Here is a 26,354-nt window from a genome sequence, read left to right as displayed (position 1 = left end):
CCCAACAAACTACTGGAAGTTCTTATTCAATTGGAAAGATGGTTGCTCCCCACACAGGAGCTAGCGCTTTTCCGGCGAGTTGACTCGACACTTGACGCTAGCTCCGATGTGGGGATGAAAACCCTTTCCCGTTAAATCTTCGCCGAAGTCGCCAACACTATCTAGTTTTATTCAAGATCATCGTTTGTCACGAGCAAAATATTGCGCTCAGATTGAATCGTGCGTAAACACAACCGATGTTGGGTGTAACAGAAAGGACAAGCTATCAGTATTAATTTTACAAACAGTTCCAGAATGAGTCTAGCAAGGAAGCGTAGAAAGGTGATACGTGACTGCTTGGCACAGACTATAATACGGACCAAAGATGTGTTCTCCAAATGAAAATGGAAGTTGAGAGTAGGTTGATATGTGCACATGGATAAGCAAATGCCAGTGGGTATGTGCATAGTAGGTGAGGATGTGCGGTTTGTGTGTTTGCACATGTGGATATGTACACGTGCGTGTGTTTCTTCGTGCATCTTTGTATGGCTGTGTTTGTGTGTGTGTGTGTGTGGGTGTATGTGTGTGTGTGTGTGTGTGTGTGTGTGTGTGTGTGTGTGTGTGTGTGTGTGTGTGTGTGTGTGTGTGTGTGCGTGCGTGTGTGTGTGTGTGTGTGTGTGTGCGTGGGTGTGTGCGACCTCATGTACATACCAAGGCGGCGTTCCCTGCGCAGACTATAGCTATAAATCGCAGTGTATTGGTAAACTCAGCAACATAAATTTGAATAATCTAAATCCCAAAATATATTATTTGGGATAAATACATAACTAAAAAGGGCATGTGATTATATTATGACAAAACTCAGCCCTTTACTGATTCCTAAGCAACATGACTTTTTAAATCCAAACTTGTTCACCGGTGTACGATGCGATTTATCATCCGCTGCCGCTGGTTCTGCTGCTTGTAATCCTACTGCTGCTGTTGTCGCTGGTAATACCACTGCTGCTGGTGCTGGTGCTTGTGCATCTGTTTGTGCTCTTGCTGAAGTTGGTGCTGCTGCCATTGTTGCTTCCACTAGTCCCGTGTGGGTGATCTTCTTTAGACCGTCTCTCCATCGCTGAGAATGTTAGACGTCCCTTGGGCAAACAAACTTCCGATCTACAAGCCTCGTTTAGATAAGCCAATGTTTGTCGGCCCATGCTCCGCTGCCGGGGGCAAAGCCACTCTGAAACAGCACAAATACAGTGACATCTGGGAACAACGAGAGTCATGTGTTCACCGAATCTGTGCTTGTGATGGTGATTAAGTCCTTCACTCTTGGTTGAATTTTGGATTCAGATGACTAAACCATGTCCGCAGTAGGACAGGGAATGCATTCATTCCCACCATCCTTGTTCCCTGCAAAGACAACACCCCGCTGAGCGGCCATGTTAGAGAGATCAACATAAGCTGTTCCTCGTGAGACGGCGCCTGCCCCCGTATCTCTCCACGCCTCGAGTGTTACTCCAGGTTTGATTTCCGCCCAAACATCTCCAACTGCTGAGTACGAGTACTGGTGATGCTCGCTGGCATCAGCTACCAGGTTCTTGTTGGAATCGCAGAGAGTCACATAGCTTACTTGTGTACTACAGACGGCATGCTCAGCTGGGCAGGTAGCTTTATCCGGAGCCGTGTCTCCGCTTCTTAAGTCTAGCACATACCGGTCTTCATTAGCTTGTGCTATGTGTGTAGAGAAGGAGTCGTCAGACAAAGCAGACACGAAATGTCCTGGAACTGTTGTTGCAGTGTGGATCGAGGCTGATCCCGTCATGACAACGCTGCGATCTTTAGTCAGTTTGCTCAGATCCCACGCGCTTCCAACATTGCTGTGAGCGGAGTTGCTGTAAGACGGCGGAGAAGTGGAACTCCGGGTGCGTGACAGCCACCTTGGTAAAGCCTTTTGCACCATGCTGCTCAATGAGAAACTGCGGGCTACAGCTGAGACGCCACCGATCAAGGCACCCTCAGTTGATGTGATATGACCCTGCCCACTAGCAGCGCTCATGGCACTAGGAAGGCATGCGTCGATGTCACGAGCTGACCCTTTCGTGCCTACGCTTCCCGAAGTCATGCCAGTCAACATCACATGCGGTTGTTGGTCTGGGTCATCCTTGACAGTGTCCGAAACCTTTTCCTTAGACTCTGTGCTATTCCCGCGGCAGACAAGATTGGAACATTTATCAAATGTCTTGGCAGGGAAGTTGTAGGTATTCTCAGAATCAAGAACACTCTCAGATTTGGACTTTCTCACGATATCTTGCCAATTGCGGCCTTCGGCTTCAGTGAAATTCTGCTTGTGATCATCATAATTAGGAGAATCATCGGTGGCGACGGAGCAGTTTCCATTGCCTTCCAAGGTTCGCTCGCTCACAGTGGATAGCTTCTTACGATGCGGCACGGTTGCATAGCCATGCGAGGGTTCAAGATGCATTGCTGAGTAAAGTCTGGACCGCTCGGCCCTCCTTGTATTCCGGTACCTAACATAACCAGGGTCCTTATTGGTGACGGCTGGATTTGAAGAATGGTTGTAGCCGAGGTCTTCTTCAGCACCAGGCTGGGCGGGGTTCAGACCATGACTGCCTGAACTGACTTTCCCAGCATGCCAATCGTCAGATAAACCATTGGCGAAACCATTCCTCCATTCATCATGTTTAGCCAATTGACTGCTAGAACATGAGAACATTGCTAGGTGGGACTGACACGGACCTGCACCGGAGGTTCCCATGCTTGATGAATGCCGCCTAACTCTAAACAAATAACAGAGAACAACACGAACTTATGTTAAACAAACCAAGAAAAGCATCCAAAGTAGTGGAGTTGCTGGACTACAGTGCACCCTTTATGTTTGCCATATCAGACCCCACAACCCAGATGCACCCATGAAAAGGCAAACAAAGCTGGTGCCATCATGGAACGGGTGCGAAGTTTGCGACCTCTGACCCAGTGCAGATTATAATGCATGTACTAGCTACTTGTAATGTCAGCTACCAGATACAGGGCTAAGACAAGATGGTTGTCAGACACCAGCGGTATCGCATGCATTATACAAATGTACACAAAGATAGTGCTAAATATGTTGCGACATCGGCGGTGATTGGCGAGGAACGTGTACGCTCCGAACGTCGGAGCTCGCGTTTCCTGCCCACTGATTTGAAACTTGACCCACTCACGACTGGGTCTGGAGCACATGAGAATATCGTCCAACCTTCTACTCGGCAAACCTGCGCGAAAGCACCACTCCCTGCTCAATACACAGTGTTTTGGGGAATTCCCCCCCCCCCACCCATCAGTTGAGCTTGAGCAGGTTAATTACATTTCTGCTCCAGGAGTACTGCATTATGCAGTGCTCTCCGAGCCAAAACCTTCACTAGAGATACGAACTTACACTGTTGATTTCTTTCAGGTTTGCCGAGCGGAAGATTCGGTGGGCTTTCGTGTGCTCCAGATGCAGTCGTGAGTCAGTCAAGTGTCAAGCTAGTCGGCAGTAAGCGTGAGCTCCGACGTTCGATGCAGACACGTTCTTCGCGAAGATAAAGTTATGATAATTTTGTCGATGGTCGAACTACAATACTTTTGAAATCGATAATTATCTCAAACCTAGGCTGCGCATCATGCAATGTATATACCTTCACAGAAACACTCAGAAGTTGCAATGGACTCGCCCACTTGAAAATAATTAAAACTATCCACATTTCGACACTCTCCACACTCCATTCTCTCTCTATGGTGGGGTGAATGTGGGACAAGAGTAGGAGTGAAAGTTGGCACTGACATCCCGAGTTCGAGTACTCTGATATTCTTCATTTGAATAATTATATGAGGCATCGGCAGCAAGAACCGGGGTCCTGGCGATTTTTCAAAATGCCAATATTTGCGAAAAACCGAACCGATGCCGTTTTTTAGTCACCGTGATCAAAGCGGAAAGACTTCTTGCGATATCGCTTTGAAAATGCTCTCCTCTTGGTGGCTTCGCTATAATTTGTTGTCATCGCCGTTGTAGTTTATCCACCAAGCACTTGGGATGTCCAGGTAGGCGTTTTCAGCCACCATGGAGGCGTTTGCGCTCTGGGTAGCGTCTGCAGATCATGCGCTCAAAAGAGAGCGGAACAAATAATTTCTTGGCGGAACGATCCCGTCACAAATTCTTGATGGAGAACGAGCGACTAGAATATTTGGCAGCTGGACCTCCAGAGATACTCCGCTGCCTGTGATAGTCCCCCCCCCCCCCCCCAAGAAGAATCAGGTGAAAGTGAAGAGGTTTCGCTCAGATGACAAGCCATCAGCGGAGGCAGCGCAGACGATGAGTTTGAGAGCTCCGTGACACGAAGTGGCGACGCGGACAGCAGCGCTGAGAGTGACGACCGAGATTCAATACTCCGTGGCGACTATTCGCAGCTAGATAAGTTACTTAACTTGGTGAGATACGGAGACAGCCCCGAATGAACTAAACCTTACTTGATACAAGATATTTTGTGAATAAAATTGTTGCAAGTATACATGCACGATTGCGGTGCGCATGAAATTTGTCACAGTATAATGCATGTATCTACGAGCTGCTGTGCGTAGGAGAGCAAGACATGCTTGGTGGATGTATCTGGCTTGGCCCAGCATCCATATTCTAGTCTTGCACTAAGTTGCAGATTCTTCCCAGCAATGTAAATCGTCAGTTGCTTGGCTTCTTTCTGTCTGACAAGTCTGCATACAACACCAGACCTGCACATGACAGGGATTGAGTTTTCAAGTAACATTGCAGCAAGTGCAGGCAACAATGTTACTATAAATTAGTACAATATCAACTAGAGTACTCTGTGCTTCCCTGAAGACCTATAAATATGCTAAATTATTCTCAGTCACTCCATTAGAGCTAGCTGTAACTGCGTCCCATTTTGCCTTTTTTGCTTACCATTTTTGTTGACCGTGACCCATCATTTCGGGCGTTCTTTTTACCATCTTGGAAGGTGACCAGAGCTCCAAATTTGGCCCATAGATCACTCATTTACTGGACAGTTCAAAGCCAACAAAAACTCATTTTCGCCAAATATCACCTAACCCTGGTTTTTGCTGCCCATGCCTCATATTATAGTATTTGAGTATTCTTTATCTCCTAAAAATCGCACACCAAGTGCCTTAAAGATTTACGGTACAATCCCTCATTGATTTGTTTCCGTCTTCTCTTTGTGCCTTGTTCATGATTGTATTTTCCTCTTCCTCCTTTTCTTATATCACCACCATCATCTTTTTGAGAGAACTGTGGCAATACTCCCATTGAAAAGGCAGATTTTGCCTGTGCTTCTGGTGAAGTGAAATATAGCAAAACAAACGAACAAACAAAACCCCGATTGAGTCGATTGGCAATCCTTTAAGTATTTTAAATTATTGGTTGGTAGGTCATTTGGACTCTCTCTACTCATGTACAAACGTTCACCACACAGCCTGCACACCAATATCTTCTATTGCTGCTCTGAAAGCACAGATGTCTGTGGTAAATGCAGGTACCATGCTTGAAGGAGTACTCTGATGTATTTTGAGTATGAGTATCCTTGAAAATCGAGCGAGTACTCGAATAATCGGTATAATTGCTTCACCCTTAGCCAACAGTGCAGTGCGAGAGGATGCACATTGAAATCAGATTTCAGTGGAAAAGTTTATTCAGGACCACTCTTTGCCTATTGCCAGTCAACATGTGGCTTGGCAAACTGCAAAATTTCTTCATTAAGTATCGTGTTTCCGGAGATCATTGGGTGCACTTTAACCACGAATTGTTCACTCCCAGAAAGTTGGTATGGCATACACTGCGATCAGCAAATTAACGGTGATAATTGGATTGGATATCTGTATTTCGTTGCCAACAATTGCGGTGAGCTCGTCTCCTGTGAAAACGGGCCATTTTCGTAAAACATCTTTTCGATAGTCGGGCAACCCACCTTGCACGGCGATTGGGGCTTCGCGTGCGGTGCTGAGGTTTATCCCAGGTGTTGTGAAGATCATGATGGGAGGCGTATGTTTTTTCGTAAGGAGAATGTCCGGAGTCCCTGCGTTCATGTCTGATCAACAACAAAGAAGACAGAACATCGGCCAATGACAGTAAAATTAAGCAAATATTTGATGAAGAAAGATAATGAACGCCGGGAGTCAATCGCCAGAACCAACCGTGAGAATCGAGAGGAATACACACTAAACACTAACTGGTCAATCACGGTCGGGTACTTGGTCCGCGTCAGCGATATTGTCGCTTATCTTTCAGCTTTGTGTATATTATGTCGCCAAAGCCAACTCGGCAGCCCATTTCATCAAAATTTTGGTTAGTAAGTTAATTTACTAGTACCTGAAAGGTCTAGCTACAGTTCGAGTGGATTTCAAGAGCGACGGGTGGGTGATTCTGATTGATACAGCGCGGCATCAAAATAGATTATCTTATTATGCTGTGCAGGCAAGAGCAGCGCAATCCACAAGAAAGTACATGTAATCGGCTACTCGGACTCAGCTCCATTTTGCTGAACGGCCAAGATCAATCACCTCAGGGATTGCTCGTCAAGCTGAGAATCACTGAGATCGCAGCTCCCTTACCTCCAGCTCAACGCTCGGAGTATCCAGTGCGTCGTGGAGATTTGCAAGTACTGTATGCGTCGTCGTCGTCGTCGTTCAAAATAAAATCTTGCAAAGAACGGTGTCTGATTTGAACCACACAGGCTGTCGTACTGCTCACGCGAAGTCCTATAGAGAAGGCGACCGTCACAATCGATTTCTATTTAGAAAATGGCCAGGCAGCGGAGAGGAAGAGAGATGAGCTTGCAAAAGCAAGAGAGTCAATCCCCAGCAAAAATAGTTGTCACCAGCGCCGAGAGCGGCGATGAGGAGGACCGAAAAAAGTATGAACCCTTCCTTGGACAATAAATTCCTCATAGGTAGTTGTCATTCTCTACCGTACCGTCCATCGTACCAAATTTTATCACTTCAAGTGCACGCGTTGATGTCCAAAGTCTAAGTTCAAATTGTCGAAAGATAAGCGACAATATTGCTGACGCGGACGAAGTACATGTAACTAAGACACTTCACTTTAGCATTTCGATTCCATCGTTTTTCATAGTTATATTTGCACGTAAAGCAAGGACCAGCATCTCCCCAATACTTGGTCCGCGTCAGCAATATTGTCGCTTATCTTTCGACAATTTGAACTTAGACTTTGGTCATGAACGCGTGCAATTGAAGTGATAAAACTGGGTACGATGGACGGTACGGTATAGGAGTACAACTAGCTGCGAGGAATTTATTGTCCAAGGAAGGGTTCCTACTTTTTTCGGTCCTCCTCGTCGCTGCTCTAGGCGCTGGCGACAAGTATTTTTGCTCAGGATCGACTCTTGCTTTTGCAAGCTCATCTCTCTTCCTCTCCGCTGCCTGGCTATTTTCTAAAGAGAAGTCGATCGTGACGGTCGCCTTCTCTATAGGACTTCGCGTGGGCAGCACGACAGCCTGTGTGGTTCAAATCAGACGCCGTTCTTTGCAAAATTTTATTTTCAACGACGACGACGCGTACAGAACGAGTTGTACTTGCAAATCTCCACGACGCGCTGAATACTCCGAGCGTTGATCTGGAGGTAAGGGAGCTGCGATCTCAGCTTGATGAGCGATCTCGGCCGTTCAGCAAAATGGAGCTGATTCCGAGTAGCCGATTACTTTCTTGTGGCTTGCGCTGCTCTTGCCTGCACAGCATAACAAGATAATCTATTTTGATGCCGGGCTCTATCAATCAGAATCACCTACCTGTCGCTCTCGAAATCCACTCGAACTCTAGCTAGACCTTTCAGGTACTAGCAAACTAACTTGCTAACCAAAATTGGTATGAAATGGGCTGCCAAGTAAGCATTGGCGACATATAAACAAAGCTGAAAGATAAGCGACAATATCGCTGACGCGGACCAAGTACAACTTTTGGGTCCTCCATGGAGACAAGTGTGCACTGATTGTAACTTGACGCATTGCAGGAGAGAATTTTTTCATGCCTAATACCTGTATGTCAAATTAATCTACGTGGAAAGCAATACGGCTCAGCTGCAATCACAGGACAAGTTCCAATTTCGACGACAAAATGGAATAAATTCGGAACGACGCTTCACAGAGCTTCATTATAGCAACTTGTATTGTGGCAACACTGGCCAACACTCCACTGTGTGAAGAAGCAGTGCATCTGGGTGTTGGCCAGTGTTGCCACAATACAAGTTGCTAAAATCCAAGAAATCAATGCATACCTTCCGGGAAGTGATACACTGGAACTAAGGTTGCGTTTACGGCAGTTCACTGCGGCGTACTGGTCATTCGTGGTTTTGCTGGGCTGAGCATTCCGGCTCCCTAAGGAGCCGTATCGCTCTACACGGTTGCCAACGGACGAGTAGACACAATCCAGGTCGAGGCTCTGCAAAGACCACATTGACTGCACTGTCTGAGAATCACTCGACGTCCGGCCTCTGCAACATTGAACAGCAAAAGAGTCAAACAGTATAGTCTGGCATCGCACAGCCGCACACATCCGTTTTCCACAAATTATCCAGAGAGGCGAGGGAACCGGATAATCAAACACATAATGCTGTATGTATCCATGACACATGTTGTAAATCGGTAACTGACAGTTTTCTTCCGGATTGTGAGGGATCCGGCTGAAAGACGGCCGGATACGCGAGGTCCGACTGTAACGTAAAAAAAATTGTAACATGGAATAATGTGGGCACAAGCTGACTTTCATGCCTTGGAATGTCTCATTACTCTTTGTGGTAGAATGCGCATGTCTGACTGTTCATAATCTGATTTGGTTGGTGGACTCGATCGCATGACTTGTGCCCACATTTTTCCATGTTACAGTCGTTTTTCCTTGGCTCACCATCTGAGTTAGAAATGTAAAAAATAAAGAAAAGGTAAGTTCTGTTGACCGCTAAATATCAGCAGCAAGGAGCTGAGCTTGAGACCTGGTGTACATGAGGCATTTAGAGCTGTTCTTTACACGCCTCCCATTTTACATTTTTTTTTTTTACTAGAGCCACGTAAACCCGTCATATGCGAGCCATGAATAAGGGGAGTGGTGGCGTGGTCTCGGTGACTTTACAAATGTCACACTTGACATTGTACACATAGCACTTCCAGGTTTCTCATAACTAAAAAAAAAAATAATCCAGGACCTCGAGTCCTGGTGGTGACAGTCAATTTTTTCTTCAGACTTTTCCCGTTTGTCTCTTTCCCTCGAACCAGTTAATATTTTATGACTTGGGGCTCCCCGCGTGCTAGTTTGCACGTGAAGTGTGTGGGTTACAGTGAGGGCTGCGTCCCACCCGCCTGTGTGAATTCACAGGAAGTGTGAGGTACGGAGTCTGAAGAAAATGTTGAACGGCCTCTGCTGGGATGACGACTACACCATAGCTCAGTGGGTAGAGCATCGCTGGCTACAAGCGAGGGTCCCTGGTTCGAGTCCTGGTGGTGACAGTCAATTTTTCTTCAGACTTTTCCCGTTTGTCTCTTTCCCTCAAACCAGTTAATAGGATATCTAATATTGTTCTTAATCTTTTCTCCCTTTCCATCGTCATCATAACAATGGGCATGATTGCCCGTTTGACTTGCGATGTAAAATAAAAGCAATACAAAAATACTATAAATGCCTACTCAATCCCGGTATCAAGATTACATAACCACCCGCAGCGCCTGATCCAGATCTGCATAGGGTCTTGGTCAATCGTAATCGGATCTTTGCGTCATAATACCGAACACATCTGAGGGGAACACGGGGAGTCGGTGGGACTCTCCGATCAAAAATAATGGCGCTCTGCCTCGAGGCGGGGCCTTGCGCTGGTGTGGAGTGTGCGGATGACATGAGAAGACCCAACTACGCTCGACCAAAAACCCGGAGCAGAGCGGGATCAGGCGTTGCACACTCTGGGGAGTTATGTTCTCTTGGTACTCTGGGGAGTTATGTTCTCTTGGTACTCTGGGGAGGTATGTTCATGCTTTTAACTGCTGACATTATGCATAGCACATTACACCTCCATTGTTTGCACGACTCATGGCACCGAGCACCTCCATGAGCAGAGTAACTGGATCCCAACACCACAGCAGTCAAATATCCAACACCACGGCACCTCGAACAGCCCACAGAGCTGGATATACCAGCAAATTTCCTCGACCGTCTCAGCATAAACACTATCACTCGCCTAACTGACCTGAAGACTGATGCTCTTGGTCGTTCGGTTGCCTAAACAGTAAAATCCCGCCAGAGCACCGCATCTCTCACATGCGCTCCTCCCTGACTTCTTTGCAGGGAAGCACGAATCCTGGAATGACTCTGTGTGATACCATACGGTACTGCATAGCCTTGTTGGAAATGCATGCAACACGTCACACCCTCTTGACTAGTGATCGCACAAATCCTGGGTTTTGATTGGTCTCCATGACTCCCTGCTCTTGATCTTTGGTCGATGTACGAGACGCACACACAGTTTTTTGCATGATCAGTGCTTTTTATATTTAGTACAGAAAGCGGCAAGCAGGATTCACCCATCCGCCCCTGCCCACCTGGACCAACTCGATGGGTCGCGTAGTTAGGGGGGGGGGCACTAGCGGGATTTTACTGTACATACAGCGCACAATAACACATCAACCGTGGGACGTACGATGCTCCATCCTCAAGCGGGGAAAGTAGAAAATGAATTATTTCACACCACGAGAAAAGTATTAACATTTAAAGGTGAGCACCAAGAACTCAGATGGTGAGCGAAGGAAAAAAAATGTAATATGGAAATTGTGGGCTGGATTGTGCTAGATTGTGCCCGTCTGACTGTTCAAAATCTGGTTTAATTGGTGGACGCGATCGCATAGCGTGTGCCCACAATTTCCATATTACAATTTAAAAGTGACCAAGGCAAACTTAATGACTTTTGCAAGATTTCCGTATCTAATCTTGTGAATGAAAACAGCCAAATCACTTACTTTCCAGTTTTGTCATTTGTGTTGACTTGGTTCAAAGACCTGTATGCTTCATTCTGCGTTAGAGTGTTGTCACAGTTGTCTCTGGACTGTACCCATGGAACAACACACTCTTCGGCATCGCAGTAAGTGATAAAGTCATTATCCACGGCGAAAACACTATTCTGCATCGCAGTGCAGAACTTGCTGTTGTCATTGTCCTCAACGTAAACGTTCTGGGGCCTTGCAGCGCAGAACGACGAGATGTTGCTATGAATCATGTCGCTGTGCACGGTTAACATGGATGGCAGACTTGACGTTTTGCTCACCAATCTAGTGGAGCAACACCAGAAACAATAACAGCAACCACAACCACAACCGTAGCAGCAGTATTAGAAGCGGCAGCAGAAAATTTAGCTCTTGAATACTGGGGTCCGCTATACGGGATGATAGTTAATTCAACTCCAACTCAATGCTACATTTACCATTGTGGTAAGTTGTATTCATTTCTACAAAATTAAATTTATACAGGAATTTGTTACAAACAAGGCCAGTCTAGGAAGCTCGAGGTAGAGCGCTCAATGCCCGAATGTACAGAGCAGTATACACACGCAACAGAGGCGAAAGGCTGTGTTAGCTGTAACTTCAAGTTTCACGCATCTCAGAGATCATTTACCACTACCTGAATCCTATAATTATAATCAGACAAAATTAATATTCATTTAGGGAGCATCTCATAAGTTTGAATTTTATTCGTAAACGTAACGTATATCGAAGCATGTGTAGGGTGTAGCGCCCTTTTCGAGTACTTCAGAATTAGAAAAATGGCAGTTCACACTTTTCTGAATGTGTAAATACTTCGCAGTAAATATGCTAGATTGCTTCGGCAAATGGGCGTGCTTGGATCGACCTGTGTTTGTAGATGAGCCAACCCATGGGTGCTGGCTACTCAGAGGTGTCGAAAATCACACCAACCTGATGAAGCTGTTTATGGGGTATTCACATGACAGGCACTTGCACATTTTACAGGGAGTGACATACGAGAAAAGTGACTGTGTGGATTCACACAGCTGCACTCGACGGCAGGCTCGTTTGTATTTTTGAATGCTTCGCCGACCAGTAGCCATGGGTATTTCAAATTTTCAAATAAGCATACAAAATAAGTATCATGTTCTAAAGAGCTGCGTAAAAAAATCAAGTCTTGTTTCACGCTTTTTGGTGTAAATGTACTCGTGCACGCCACGATTATCGTGAAAGTGGGCCCCCAGCTCGCTTGCACTTTTCAGCCACTTGCAGCAACTTCTCTCGTTCACAGGTAAAATATCATAGCAACTTCTCGGTGCACGTGGATTTGCCTGTCGTGTGAATACCCCATTACCCGCTACTTGGCCACCTTTTGACTCTTAGGAGTAACATACCACGACCGGCGTACCAACCAATCTATCCTGGAAGAAATCAATGACATCATCGGAGCAAGGATGCGGCTAGCGAACAAAGTCAAGAAATTTAAGTTGATGTGGTTTGGCCATGTTATGAGACATGGCGTTTTCTCCAAGCCCTTCCTGCAAGGATCAACTCCTGGATCTCGACCGAGAGGAAGGCCCGCGACATCATGGATGTCTAACATTAAAAGTTGGACGGGTCTTCCCTTGCACACTCTCTCTCTCATGCAGCACACGATAGAGTTGGATTCAGAGACATCATTCACAATTCTCTCGCTGATTAATGCCTCTACGATCACCTTGTGATTATGAGTTATACATACATACATACATGTATATAATATAACCTAACCAGTTGATTATATGGGAAATATAAACCTGTATACAAACCGAGGCGAAGCCGAGGTTTGTATATTGGTTTATATTTCCCATATAATCAACTGAGTAGGTTATATTATGCTTATACTGAGCTGATATACAAACTCCCCTCTCCCCCACAAGGGTAGAGATTGGAATTCCAACCCACAACCATGGCTCGACGAGTCTTCCTTTCACCAACCTGTGCGGATCAAGCACAAGACTACCACTGACTCTGTGCAGTGCATGCAGTGCCAGTGCAGTACCATCACACACTCTTTGTGACTTCAGTTTAGTACTGAAGTACTAGTTACATCGGAAGTAACAGCTATGCGCCAAGTAAGTTAGTTTGAACCTCACAGTGCTAGTGACCGTTACCGCGCGCAGATCTCACCGCGGGCTCTGTAAAAGAACCGTTTGCTCATTAGACTTTAGAGACATAGAGTTCGTCTCCTTTCCAAAGTAAGAGTAAAATGAATCAGCACGAGCCTGTTGAATCGTCTCCCAAACGTTTCTTCTGAGGACGACCACGAATCACGATGCCATTATTCAAGCAGCAGTTTCTAAGAACACTGGCAGTGCCACGGATTATGGCTGCGCATGTTCCGTCCGCTCTGCGAGGGACGCGGAAAGGAGAACATCGATTGGAAAACCATCAGTAGTGAAGTTCCGTCGCCCCTGCTATCTGCATTCTATGTCCATGCAAAAACGCAGGAGGAGCGGCACGCGGGGCTCTTCAGCCGCACATGTCGAGTGCTGCGCTTGACAGACGGAGTGCTGAAACAGCGAAAGAAGGACAGCCTCGAACGCCAGGTGCAGCACAAGGCACATGTTACAAAGGACGACGTTGTACTCTTCATCGTTGACGGGAAAGAGATCCTGAAGTTGGGACCGTCGTGCATGTCGAAAAACCATCAAGGCGGACTGCAGGTCACTAGTGTAATCCTAAAAAAAAAGGAGTTTATATACCAGTTTATACACCAGTTTATATACCAGTTTATATACCAGTTTATATTCTCGTCATCGAAGTACCTGTTATATGCAAAATACAAGTCTGGAGTGTTGTGTGGGGAGAGATGGGAGTTTGTATACAAGCTCAGTATAAACATACATACATACATACATACAAACATGGTGTAGAAACTTTGTTTAGGTATGTGCACTTGTCCTTGATTGCCTGTGGAGTGTGGACTGACTCCTCATGCCATTCACCTGCATACTAACACAATACTCATGTGCATGTAAATAGGCATGGTCAAGTACATATTATACAGTGAGTAGTAAAAGGTTTACTCTGTACATGGGTATGGTATTTTTGTTATGCTACTCCTTGCCAATGCCATGTGATCTGTTATGTGGTCCAGATTATTCGCAAGAAAATGCGTACAAGATACTGTTCTCAAGCGTCAAGATTCAAATCCAAAAAATGATGCTCATGTAAATGATAGTAGAAGATAGCTACTTCCTCCGTTAACAAAAACTTCGTGATGGAATTTTGAGGGGCTGATTTGGGCACAAACTGCCGTGAAATGAGTCGCAATCACTTTCTTGGCCTTCCCTGGCATGCCATGACAAAGGTACGATGCAAGGAAAGCGTCCTTTCACAAGCCAACCGGAATCGATGGTTGCGCTGTGGAAACATAGGTGATGGCAGTCATGGCGAGCGAAACTGAAATACCACTTCTCCGAGGGGATATTGCGCTGCTTGGCCTCTCTACCACTTTAGCACTAAGCACGTTGAACAGTGATAGAGAGCGATAAAACGGAGCAGCGAACCCACACAATGAGCGAGTGAACAAGGAGCTGCTCCGATCGCACGGCTCAATGAAAATGAACTCAAGTTCTTGTTCAACTTGCGCAAAGCCCAGATTCGAATGCTGATGACCATGCATTCTTTCAGAAGTCTGCAATCCGATGCGAGTCTCGTGGCTAAAGAAAGTCGACTGGACTTGCTAGCCGCTGCCGTTCAGCGCTGGTATCCATTAGAGAAAATGGAATCAGTTTGGCTGTGCCTTCACTCCTCGTTTCGCGGAGTTCTGGAGAGCGAAGATGAAACCAGGGAGTCGTGAAATATTTTTCACGACTCCCTTGTGGAAACGAGTAATCGCCACCGCGGCGGATCACGCAGCTTGAAAGCAAACTTACTTGAACGACGGCGACATCAAGCGGAGTGTGATCAAAGAAGCTGAGGCAAGGCTGAAACGAGCTGAACAACGAATTCGAGAGAGATGACTACTCGCGTACAGCAGATGACGACTCGCGTGCAGCAGATGACGACAGCGAGGCAGGTCAAAAATGAATCAAGCGAAAGCGATGCAAACTGAACTCTCTGCTCATTCCGCCAGCAGTTTCTCTCGTCAAGAGGCTGTACATTGGCTGAATCACCTTCGTCCAGTGATTTGCAGTCGATACAAAATGTTCTTGACCTGTTCTAAGCGTGTTCATATCCATCAAAATCCATCACGAAGTTTTTGTTAACGGACGAAGTAGATTTAAACAGAATATGTGCGATAAGACTTTCGAATAGAGAGGGGAGGTAGGGGTAAACTCTATTCAAAATGCATTACGTTAACAAAACAAGGTACGAACTCATCAGAAGCACCCTTAGACTTCTTCATAACATAAATTTCACGCTCCCCCTCTCTTCAGTGGTTATCCCTGATTTAATTGTGCAAGGATTGATGGCAAGGCTATCGGCTGGCTCTCATCGTATCTCTCTAACCGACATCAGCTTGTACGCCTCTCAACTGTATTATCGGAGCCTTTACCCGTTACTTCTGGAGTCCCCCAGGGTTCAATCCTTGAGCCACTGCTATTTCTCCTGTATATTAATGACCTCCCCGATATTGCCCCTGGTGTCAGCCTTTTCGCTGACGACACAGCTCTGCTTTGCTCCAATGCTTGCCCTATATGACTGCACGAAGCCATGCAAGATAGCATTGGGAAAGTTATAACCTGGATGCATGATTGGAAGTTGCAGCCAAACGTTGATAAAACGGCAGCTATGTATATTTCCCCTTCTCCCCCTTCCCTGCCACTTTGTTTTCCTTCTTCAAGTGTTGCTATTCGTATTGTTGAAGAGCATAAGCATCTTGGCATTATTATTGACTCTAAATTGTCGTGGTCTTCCCATGTGCAGTATGTCTGCAAGCGCACAAGCTCCATCCTTGGGGCTCTTCAAGCCCACTGTAGACATCTTCCTCTTTCTTGCAAACGCTTGTTTTATCGTTGCTATATAATGCCCTTACTTGACTAGAGCACGCGGACTAGAGCACGCGGACGGCCAGTGTCATTGTGGAGTCGCGACTTGCAGCTGTTCGGCTTGTTGGTCACCCGGAGCTCCGTCAACGCGGGCATGGAGCTAATGCGAGCGCGTGGCCGAGGTTGCGCTGACTAGTTGGCGGCGGCTAGCCGAGCTCGACGACTTGTATACGGCCTCAGTAACGGAGCTGCCACCCAACACCTGAAACGCAACGGCTGCAGAATCTTGGAATGTTCGAGTCTGCCTTGTTCGTTCTGCCAATGTGTCATGCAAGTAATGTCTTCTCCCTGAATGTTCGGAACGTTTTTGCAAATTGTCTGTACATGTGAAAATGGGTTGGCCATCTTTTGTAGCTTTCCACTACGTGGTTCGCGGCTGTAGTTTTTATGGTGGGAGATCTGCGCCAAGCCAATACTGGATTGTTCAATAGTAGATGCTCTGCAGAGCCTGGGAGCCATTGCCCATGACAGACCAGCATGGCGAGATCTATGCATGAGGGTCTGTGCATTGTGATATTCCGACAGATCCTGAAACAGTCAAACTCAGGAAATAGCACTATCATTATCACTCAGGCTGCAATATTCATATTATGGACATATTCATAAATGACATATCTTCAATACCCATGAGCTACATTGTATATATATATATGATATAAGTATCATAATTATTATTATCATCGTTCTAGCTCATTTTTTCCCCTGTCATAGTCCTGTTTATCATGTTCAGCATAAGCGAATTTGTGGATCATGCTTGCATGGTTGACTCCAACGCGTACATGCAAGTAATAATAATAAGACTTGACTACTGTGATACTGCTTGGTCTGGCATAACTACTACTGTATCGAACAAGCTAGAAACTCATAACCGCATGCTCCTTAAAATCTTATTTAGCAAAGATCGTCGCTTTCCCTCCGCTAGTCTTTACGAAATTGCCAAGATCAGTCTCCTTTCCACTCGACATAACTACCACCTCTGTGTTCTCATACATAAAATATTACTAAATAAAATACCCTTGCATATGCAGGCTTATAATTGGTTCTCCGAAACACGGACTACCCGGAACTCATTCAGTCTCCCACGCGCTGCCTCCACCCTATTCACTAGATCCCCGATCTTTGTTGGCTATGTGTTTTGGGCAACATTACCAACGCAGGCCAAGACCAGCACGTCGATGGATAATTTTGTTGCTAAAATCTCTCCTCAATTATAGGTTTCATGTATATCCTGCTGGTTTGTCTCCCCCTTTGCCTTCTTTGCCTCTTATTTGTATTTTTATCTGTTTTACTGCTGTGGTTGGCTTTCACCCGTGTCTCAGTTTTACTGGCCGTCATCATCATGTGCCATGAGATAATAATGATAATAAATACCAAAAAAACTAGATTCACTCAATGTTTTGATGTGGACATTTCTTACCTCTGTTTTTTCTTGCACTTGCAATCAGACCCACTCTTGGCTGCCGCACGGCTTTCCTCGCCGTTGTATACGGCGTCATAGCCATTGATGTTACTGGCGCTTTTCACACGGCTGATGTTCGCACGTATTTCGCCGGGTCTGATTCGACGCGAGGATCGTCGTTGGTGATTGAAGACGAGAAAGGATACGATGGCGAGAAAAATTAATCCACCGACACCCGCCATCAAGCATACCATTAGCATGTCACCATTTGAAATCTCACCTAAAAGCAACAAACAGAGACAGAACTTGGTAGTAAGACAACGTGAAAGGCATACCAGGGTCACTTCCATCTCCTCTCCAAGTCCCCCTACCGTGCCTGAAGATAACAAGAGGACTGCCTCTCATGTTTTCTTTCGTCTTCTTGCTCACAGTGAATGGATTTTCACGATTCAAACTGTGTTGGAAAGCTGAGATTCAGGCCCGTTTGTAGAAGCTTACTGCGCATGCACCGTCTCTAGGGGGAAATCCCCTAGCCCGCGCAAAATCACGACCAAAAAAAATGAATCGATCGCCAAAAAGTGAAATTTGCGCATTCTGGCCATTCATTTCGTCGCCACTCAGTCATATCTTGTTGTATCGTGATAAACTTTATATCCCTGGAAAGCTCAGCTCAATTCCGTTCCAGCAGTGTCTCAACCTTAGGGTGTCATCGATTGGCGAATCTGGATTGAGTGCGAGCAGGCGGTGTGGTCCTAGCAACGCTGGCCCAATCGAACAAAACAAGGCTGTAGTGGGGAAAATGTACGCATATCGTGCAAAGATTCTGTGACTGCTGTCCAAACACGGCAAAGTCCATTTCCACTCCAGCCACTCCCGGTGTGGGGGCCAGTGTGGTTGGATTCCACTCCAGCCACTCCCGGTGTGGGGGCCAGTGTGGTTGGATTCCACTCCAGCCACTCCCGGTGTGGGGGCCAGTGTGGTTGGATTCCACTCCAGCCACTCCCGGTGTGGGGGCCAGTGTGGTTGGATTCCACTCCAAGTACTGTAATGAAATTGCATGATTTGCAGTTCATTATAAAGTAATCAATCTTCTCCTTCGATCTTGTTCAAATAATTCTCTAAATGTACTGGTGTTTTGACAGCATAGTTTTTCGAAAGATTTAAATAATTTAGTTATCATAATATGTTGACTCGCTTTGAATCGCTGAGCAGAGCATGATCATGTGATCTGATCATGCTGTGCGCCATTTTTGCTATGGTTCTTTGATGCGCGTGAGGGCATGAACCTCGCGGCATCAGGCTGGCTTTTGTGGATCTTTTTACTCTCCTTTTAGACTAATTCCTGTAAAGAAGCCGTAGTTGGAGGCTTGAGTGTGTGGTCGTGAGGGATCGAGGGAGCCTACAGACGCAATGGTAGTGCTCTAGGGTCCGAACTACAGTAGAAAGGAATTCGATTACAGTACACCTACTCCGGATTCGATCGGATTCGACCTAACGATCACCCTCACTAGGAGCACACTTGCTCGGGATTCGCCCAATCGATCATGCCACTAGAAATCTGATATATTTGGACGGAGTTATGGCAGTCTGTACACTCGTCTATAGCGCGCGATACACATGTACGGTGCTGTGTACATTGTACAGTGTAGGCAGAACGTGTGAACGCGTCCATGGCCAATCTGCTCATGCTAAAAAAATGCACGTATACGCGTCCATGGCATGGAAAGGGTTAACAACTTCTTACCATTTGCCGAGCTCTCAACTCTAGTAATGTTACTTGTTCCTGGCTGTGGCATGGGTTTCAATGCTGTTCCGGTGAAACTGGAATGTTCGCTGATGGTATTCATTTCAGCTGAGGGGACAAGCAAAGCCATTGAAACAAAATACATGTAAATAAAAAACGGATCTACGTGTATTCATGACATAAGCAGCACTACTCTCCATCAAAAATACCTCCGTTTGACTAGGGGCTTGCCGCCTGTTACTTTTAACAACAGAAGTTACAAACTCGAAAACATTGCACAAGATGGTAGTCTGACGTCTCCAGTTTCGTGGACCTAGTCGACACCCCCCTTGTAGGAATTGGTAAAACATTGTCAACACTCGCTAACAAGGTGACAGTATTACCAGACAGAGTGACCAAGATTAACTAGAGCAGTGTGTGCTACACGGGTACTCATGCTGTAACGTTGCGTGCTCTTCCGTAGCACAAACCACGCGTCTGCTCTGGCATGCCGTTCAGTCTAGGTGGCACAGATACTCTAAACCCACACGCACGTGCATGCTGCAGTGGTGTACGTGCAGGGTGACAGCAGGACACAGACATCGCTTTTGTCAGGAGATGTTAAATCTACCGTAAAGTACTGTTGATCTGCCCCCTCTCTCTAATTGCCGCCCCCTGACGATTTCCCGGCCGTGACGCGACTTCGGCATACACAACGAAACACGATGTTGAAGCGACGCATGCACTGCTGTATACAAAATGTGCGCAATCCAGCACATTGGGTCTGAACTTCCATGCCATTGTGCATCGTACTGCACTTGACAGCCTTGATTTAATTCCCTCCCCCCACCGAAAACCCAGCTGGGCTAGGGACATGGCGTGGGGCGCCAGAGCACCCCACCATCTCGTCCTTTTGTGATCGTATTGTGGAGGTAGTCTGCAGTCTGTAGGTCATACGACACGAACCTTGTACACATATTTCACGTTATGCGGCCCATCCGTACTCCATTCTGACCTTCAAGCGGACAGAAGCTCCACACAAAACCTTTGTATACAAAGGTTCCCACGCCGTACAAACTTTCTTTGCACTCTACCATACGATGTTCCTTTCCCGGGCTGTAAGATCAAGCGAGATGGGGCACTCTGGCGGTACTTTGCTGTAGTAGTACTGTAGTAGTAGTAGTAGTAGTAGTAGTAGTGGTAGTAGTAGTAGTAGTAGTAGTAGTAGTAGTAGTAGTAGTAGTAGTAGTAGTAGTAGTAGTAGTAGTAGTAGTAGTAGTAGTAGTAGTAGTAGTAGTAGTAGTAGTAGTAGTAGTAGTAGTAGTAGTAGTTGTGGCAGCCAGCACAAGATTCCACAGTACTGCCACTATCGAAAAATCTCGCCAGAGTGCCCGTCTCTCCGATGCGCCCATCCCTGACTTCTTGTCAGGGAAGTGAGAATGATTGCATCCTCGTATGACTCTGTGAGTGTGTGAGGCCATACTGTACTGCAGACGCAGTCTCGACCTCCCCCTTTCTCTGTCTCTCTCTCTCTCCCTATACTTTTATCATAAAACACAAGTAGCATCTTCACCATCCACAGTCCTTCAATATGGAATCCACTTACTGCTCTCTCCATATTTTTAGTACAGAATAATATAGCTGACAAAGTGCCATTTTTTTTTGCTTCACATTATCATATTCATCAATCAGTAGGAGCTGTGGTTGGCTCTGGCCATCCCGGCAAGAAGGCAGATATGCCTGTTCGATTGGTGAATTCAAATAAAAATGACCATACCATACCATACCTGGGTGGAAATGTACACAACAGTTCCAACCCTCTTGTCCAGGGATCGTACAAACCCTGGGTTTTGACGGGTTTGTACGACTCCTAGCTTCGATACCTTCGGTCGGTGTACGAGTAGGACTCGCCTATCCACCCCTCCCCAAATAGATATTCTTTCTTCTTTTCTTTTTACTAGAGCCACGTAAACCCGTCATATGTGAGCCATGAATAACCTACGCGAATGGTTGTGAAGGTATGGGCGCTCTGGCGGGATTTTACCGTATTGAAAGTCACTGATGGACAGTTGTGGCAAGTGAAATCCGACAATTGGCATCAGGGACTACACCATGCAGTGTGCAGCCCCTGCAGCCCAGGATACGTAGTACAGTCATGTATACTGGTTATATACTTCCTCCGCGTCATCGAAATTGTCGCAGTTTGACTAGTGACTTCTCACTTGTTACTGACAACTCCATAAGCTAAACCATTCAAAATTTATACCACAGTATGATAGTCTGAAGACTAGAGTAACGTTCCAGGACAGTTGGACTGAGAGTTTTCACGCAGAGATGAAGTCCTCGTCGTCGCTGATGTCAATGGACGCAAAAATATTGTTCCGAAATATTTCAAGGAAGGTTGAAAGTTGGTCGCGCCTCATCTCAAACGCTTTGACTTTCTCCACAGGACAAGAGCTGCTATGCTTGTCGTCTGCTAGCTCTGGATGATTTCTACTTCACCACCAACGAAGTATGAATACACGATCGTTGCGAGGTCGGTTGATTACCGTCGGCGGAATCACCTCGATCTTGAAATGAACTTTTTTTAGCCGTGGCATGCCCATTTATTTTAGCTGTGTGGTCACCATTGGTCACAGCTCGTGCAGGTAAGTGTACTATCACGTCCAGCGCGACCTCTTTTTCAACATCACTGATACAGCACCTAGTACCTGCGCATGCATCACTTGCACTACGTGTAGAGTCTACACGCCTCTTGCAGGTACAATCATGCACTGAGTGTCTCAGCCAGAGCGACAAATTTTATCGTTGTTGCATGCATTTAGTTTGCTGACCCCTCGATGTTTCTCCCTGAAGTGCTGCCACTTGTTCCACGAAGTCATTCTCGCCCCAGCTAAGGTAAAAAAACAGTGATGAGGCTTGAGTGAATGGCCATAAGCACGAGAAATGTGCAGGCTGCAACGCCTGACTGATCTCAGCGAGTCGAAATTACCATCGCAGCAACATCAGCGAAGAAATTGCGTCTAGTTCAAAAATGTCAGCTTCCAATAACAGAAAATAGAACTTTGCCGTCACCCTATACTGATGACTATCGCCTATGTCCGATTCCTTGCCTGTATCACGAGTGCTGGTGAGCAAATACCCCGTTTTATGTCAAAAGTCAAACTGCGACAATTTCGATGACGCGGAGGAAGTACAACTTTTATCTGTGTTATGACAGAACTCTTAGGCTGTGTTTACATGAGAAATTTCAACCCAGGTCAAGTTCAGCCCGGGTTGAAAGTCTGTACGATAGACAAAAGAGGTGAGCGTTTACATGAAGACAGTTGACCCGGGTCAAATACTGATATGCCGCCAAAAGTCCACTTCTACAGTCCTGTATGGTCACGTGAATCCGTTCGCGCAAAATTTGCATCTGCAGTGCCGTTCAAACCTGGCGCGAGATACGCACAGAAGTACGTTTGTACGATTTTCTTGACCCGGGTTGATTTCAACCCGGGGCAAAATTTCAACCCGGGTCAAGCACAATGCATCATGTAAACGCAACATTCATTTTATGCACATGGCGGGTTGAAATCTGACCCGGGTCGAACTCAACCCGGGTTGAAACGCCTCATGTAAACACCGCCATACTCATTACCCCCAAGGTTCACAGTCAAGATTCAAAGGTACGAGGTGGTTTGGCTTTTTTTAACATGGTTGTAAAATGACGTTTTTTTCAGTCACTTCTAGACAAGCTATGTCCAAATAAATTATTGCAAATGGAAGTGCTATCCGTCATGCCCATTGTGTCCAAAAATGGGAATGATCCCACTTTGGAAAGTGTCTTGAATCATGTCCTACTTTCATAGTATTCTCAGGATTCAAATAATTGGTGTGTCATTTTTTAACAAATTTGTAAAATGGCATCACAAACTGGGATAATCGGTCATCAATGTTCTTAAGTTGATAGATATCACTTCAAGGATTGCTAGTGGATGATAATTAATCTGTCAACAGAGGAGTGAACTGCATTGTATGCTGCGAAAGCCGTGTTTTTGTATTTGTAACTAGTGGCTGTGTTATACGGTGGAATTGGATAGATAGCATAGCATCGCAGCCATGTTTTCGTTGTCACAGAGTGTATTCCGTGACCTACTGTTTTTCATTACTGTCTCTACGGATGGCAAGACGGCCTGACGTCGTCCAAAGGCCCTGCGGAAGCAAATCACTGCCCTCCTCGTCCATTCAGGGGCTCATTTTACACATTTTACACAAAATGGCAAAGCACCCACCACTAGTTATACCGACGTGGCAGGGAGAATTAAATTATATGCGCCAAATTTTCTGGTCAATGTTGATCTACGATAAACTGGCTCTCATTTTCCACCACCCATGTTTCGATACAGCCATCCGGAGCAGAGAAACAGCCAGGAGAAAAGCCAATTTTACACATTTGTTAAAAATGCCAAATGTTAAAAAAAGCCAAATCACCTCGTACTGGCCAAAATGAATGTGGATTGGATACCAATACCGTAAAGTACCGTTGATCCGCCCCCTCTCTAATTCCCGCCCCCTGTCGATTTTCTCCTTGTGAAGCGACTTCGGCGTATACAACGAAATACGATGTTGAACCGACGCATACACTGCTGTACACAATACTTGCCAATCCAGGATCAAAATGTGCACAATCCAGCACATTGAGACTGATCCTCTACGTTGTTGTACATCATACTGCACTTGACAGCCTTGATCTAATTCCCGCCCCCTGCCGAAAACCCAGCTGGGAAGCGACATGGCGTGGGGGGCGGATCAACGGTACTTTACGGTACTCCTTATGTGTACCATGTCGGTGAACTGTGTGTGTGTCCACGCTGTGAACTTTCGACTTGTTTGGGATACTAGTACATAGATGTACGGCTGTATTGTACAAATTAGGTTCAGTGCATTGCATCACTGTCCAGTTGTGGCACTGTCCCCAATGGCTATGGCTATTGTCGGATTTCGCTTGCCACGACCGTAGCTGTTGCAGGATACAATGTCTCAAGCATTTTTCATCAAATTAACTTTCCGAAACATTTTCCCCTTCCCCAATAATAATCGCCATGGCCTAGTGATCACGTACAACATTCATCAGCAACTCTTAGTAAGGCAAGGTGTTTGCACTCGCCTACCTAATACAAACAGCCTACACTTCGGGGTTTAGCAACGAGGCGTGTGTATAAACAGACTTCTCTGTGTAAACCTGTCGAGGGCAACCTGTTAACTACTATCTACACCATTGAAAATCTTCAAACAAATTGTTCTTACCGGTACTTGATGGGCTCTACGAAAATCTCCGCGTGGACATCGCCTCCAGGAAAGGAGCAAGGAAGTCTACATTTGACGCAGGACACGGATCACTCCTCTCGCTCTACAACCAGTGTCTACCGAGCTATAATTATCTACGCTGGCCTCTATCGACCAACAAGATAGTAAAAGTCGCTCTCTTGTCAATGCTTTTTCGATGTAGATTCGAAAGGAACAATAGTAGATCACACCTCAAGCGAGATACCTGCTAGATGGGCATGAAACAACACTTCAATAGCCGGTATCAACAGAATATAGAATAGTCACATCTGCCCATAGCCACGTGTTGAGTTTGTCACCAGTCGAAAACCGTACACAACATTCCCCGTGATACGGCCGTATACGGGCACAGAACAAGCCATAACGTACTACATGTATGGACCTAATACCCAAAATTGTACACAAGCTGTACATGGGCCCAAGGTCATGACCCCTTGTTCTTGCCGATACGATGGTATTTGTTCATGCGCAGCGGCATTCGGTTCGAGACAGAATCCCACCTGAAGTTGCAACGGAAGTTGACTGAGCCTGAAGGCTGAAGCTACATGTGACTAAGAACACTGGAACCGCGTGCCTGGTCATTCGTGTGTCGCACCCTGTTTCAGAACTTTCTCTCCCTGCCTCATGCCCCTCGCCAGCGCTTTCTTTGACTAGCTGCGAAAACGCGAACACAATACGAGGGTGAGGCTGAGAAGTTCGTTTCAGCTCCCGCATGCAGTGGAGACTGTTCGCTGTCTGTCGGGAAGGCGAGCGAGCAAGAGCCAACACCAAAGCGACCCCGACCCCCTGTCGTGCACTGCCGCGCACCGATTTGTAAGGGCAGCTAGTACTACTTGTAGTAGTACAGTACGTGATTTGAAATCTCCGAACACAGATTGCGCATGCAGTGTACGCCAGATTTTCTGTAGATCGACTACGTTTTTTTAATAGCGTAGATATACGATATGCGGAACCTGTCTAGTAACAGAATACATTTAGTACGACTTCCAGGGCTCTACAAAACACTTGACTGTCACTTTAATCTTTGTCCTGCCCCATTGGTGCCTACCCCTCCATGGGTCCATGTACTCTTGATGGAGGGGTAGGCACCAATGGGGCAGGGTAAAGCGTGTGAAGGTGTGAAGGTAGCGCCGCATATGCGCGCATGCACAGTCCAGACCGTATCCAACCATAGCGCAAAAACAATTCCGCGAGGCAGAACGGTTAACCTGAAAGAGACGTTTCTAGACATCCGAGTCTTCAACCCTCATGCACGTTCCAACCGCCAGCAGTCACTTCCAGCTACATACCGAAAACACGACGCTGAGAAGAGGCGCTCCTATGAGGCCCGAATCCGTAGAATTGAGCACACGTCATTTGTGCTGGTAGTCTTGAGTGCATCTGGAGGATTCGGGAAAGCGGCTTCTGCGCTCTACAACAGAGTTGCCTGTATGCTTTCGGACAAGGGAAAAGAGCCCTATTCCGCCGTACTGGCCTGGATCAGGTCAAGGGTCTCTTTCTCTCTTGTCCGCTCATGAGGACGCGTTCAGACTACCGTGAACCCCGTCAAACCGTGAATGCCGATAAACCGTGAAGGACATTCACACTACCGATAACAAACTAACGTTACCGTGAAGTTTTCAGCTCTCACCGCGGTACTGACAAGGGATTTTCCCTTTTTTCCCAGCGCGCATGCAGCCTGAGCACTTTTTTACTGCCGGTAAAAGTTTACTGCCGCGGCAGCCGCGGCAGTAAAACTTTCCCACCGGTAACGTGCCAGTAACGTCACGTGATCAAATCACCTTGGCGACTTTCCAATCGGTCACATTTTATCGGTAGTCTGAACGCGCCCTCATCAGCAGGCTAGCCTCCGTGAACATCGAGCCACTCAACCGAAATCTAACCG

General features: G+C 46.3%; 1 protein-coding gene across 1 annotated transcript; it reads right to left on the bottom strand.

Annotated features, from left to right (window-relative positions):
- Positions 1–246: 246 nt before the first annotated feature.
- On the bottom strand, positions 247–24,664 carry LOC135827397 (uncharacterized). Its single transcript, XM_065339890.1, has 7 exons — positions 24,431–24,664; positions 19,163–19,270; positions 17,437–17,698; positions 10,984–11,292; positions 8,265–8,480; positions 5,943–6,062; positions 247–2,765 (listed from the first exon to the last, which is right to left on the bottom strand). The coding sequence occupies exons 2-7, from the start codon at positions 19,263–19,265 to the stop codon at positions 1,322–1,324; spliced, it is 2,454 nt and encodes an 817-aa protein (XP_065195962.1). The 5' UTR covers positions 19,266–19,270; positions 24,431–24,664; the 3' UTR covers positions 247–1,321.
- Between the last annotated feature and the right edge of the window lie 1,690 nt (positions 24,665–26,354).

The sequence above is a fragment of the Sycon ciliatum genome, chromosome 11 (genome assembly GCF_964019385.1).
Source record: "Sycon ciliatum chromosome 11, ocSycCili1.1, whole genome shotgun sequence".
Lineage (NCBI taxonomy): Eukaryota > Metazoa > Porifera > Calcarea > Leucosolenida > Sycettidae > Sycon > Sycon ciliatum.
This window is presented reverse-complemented; position numbering and strand designations above follow the sequence as displayed.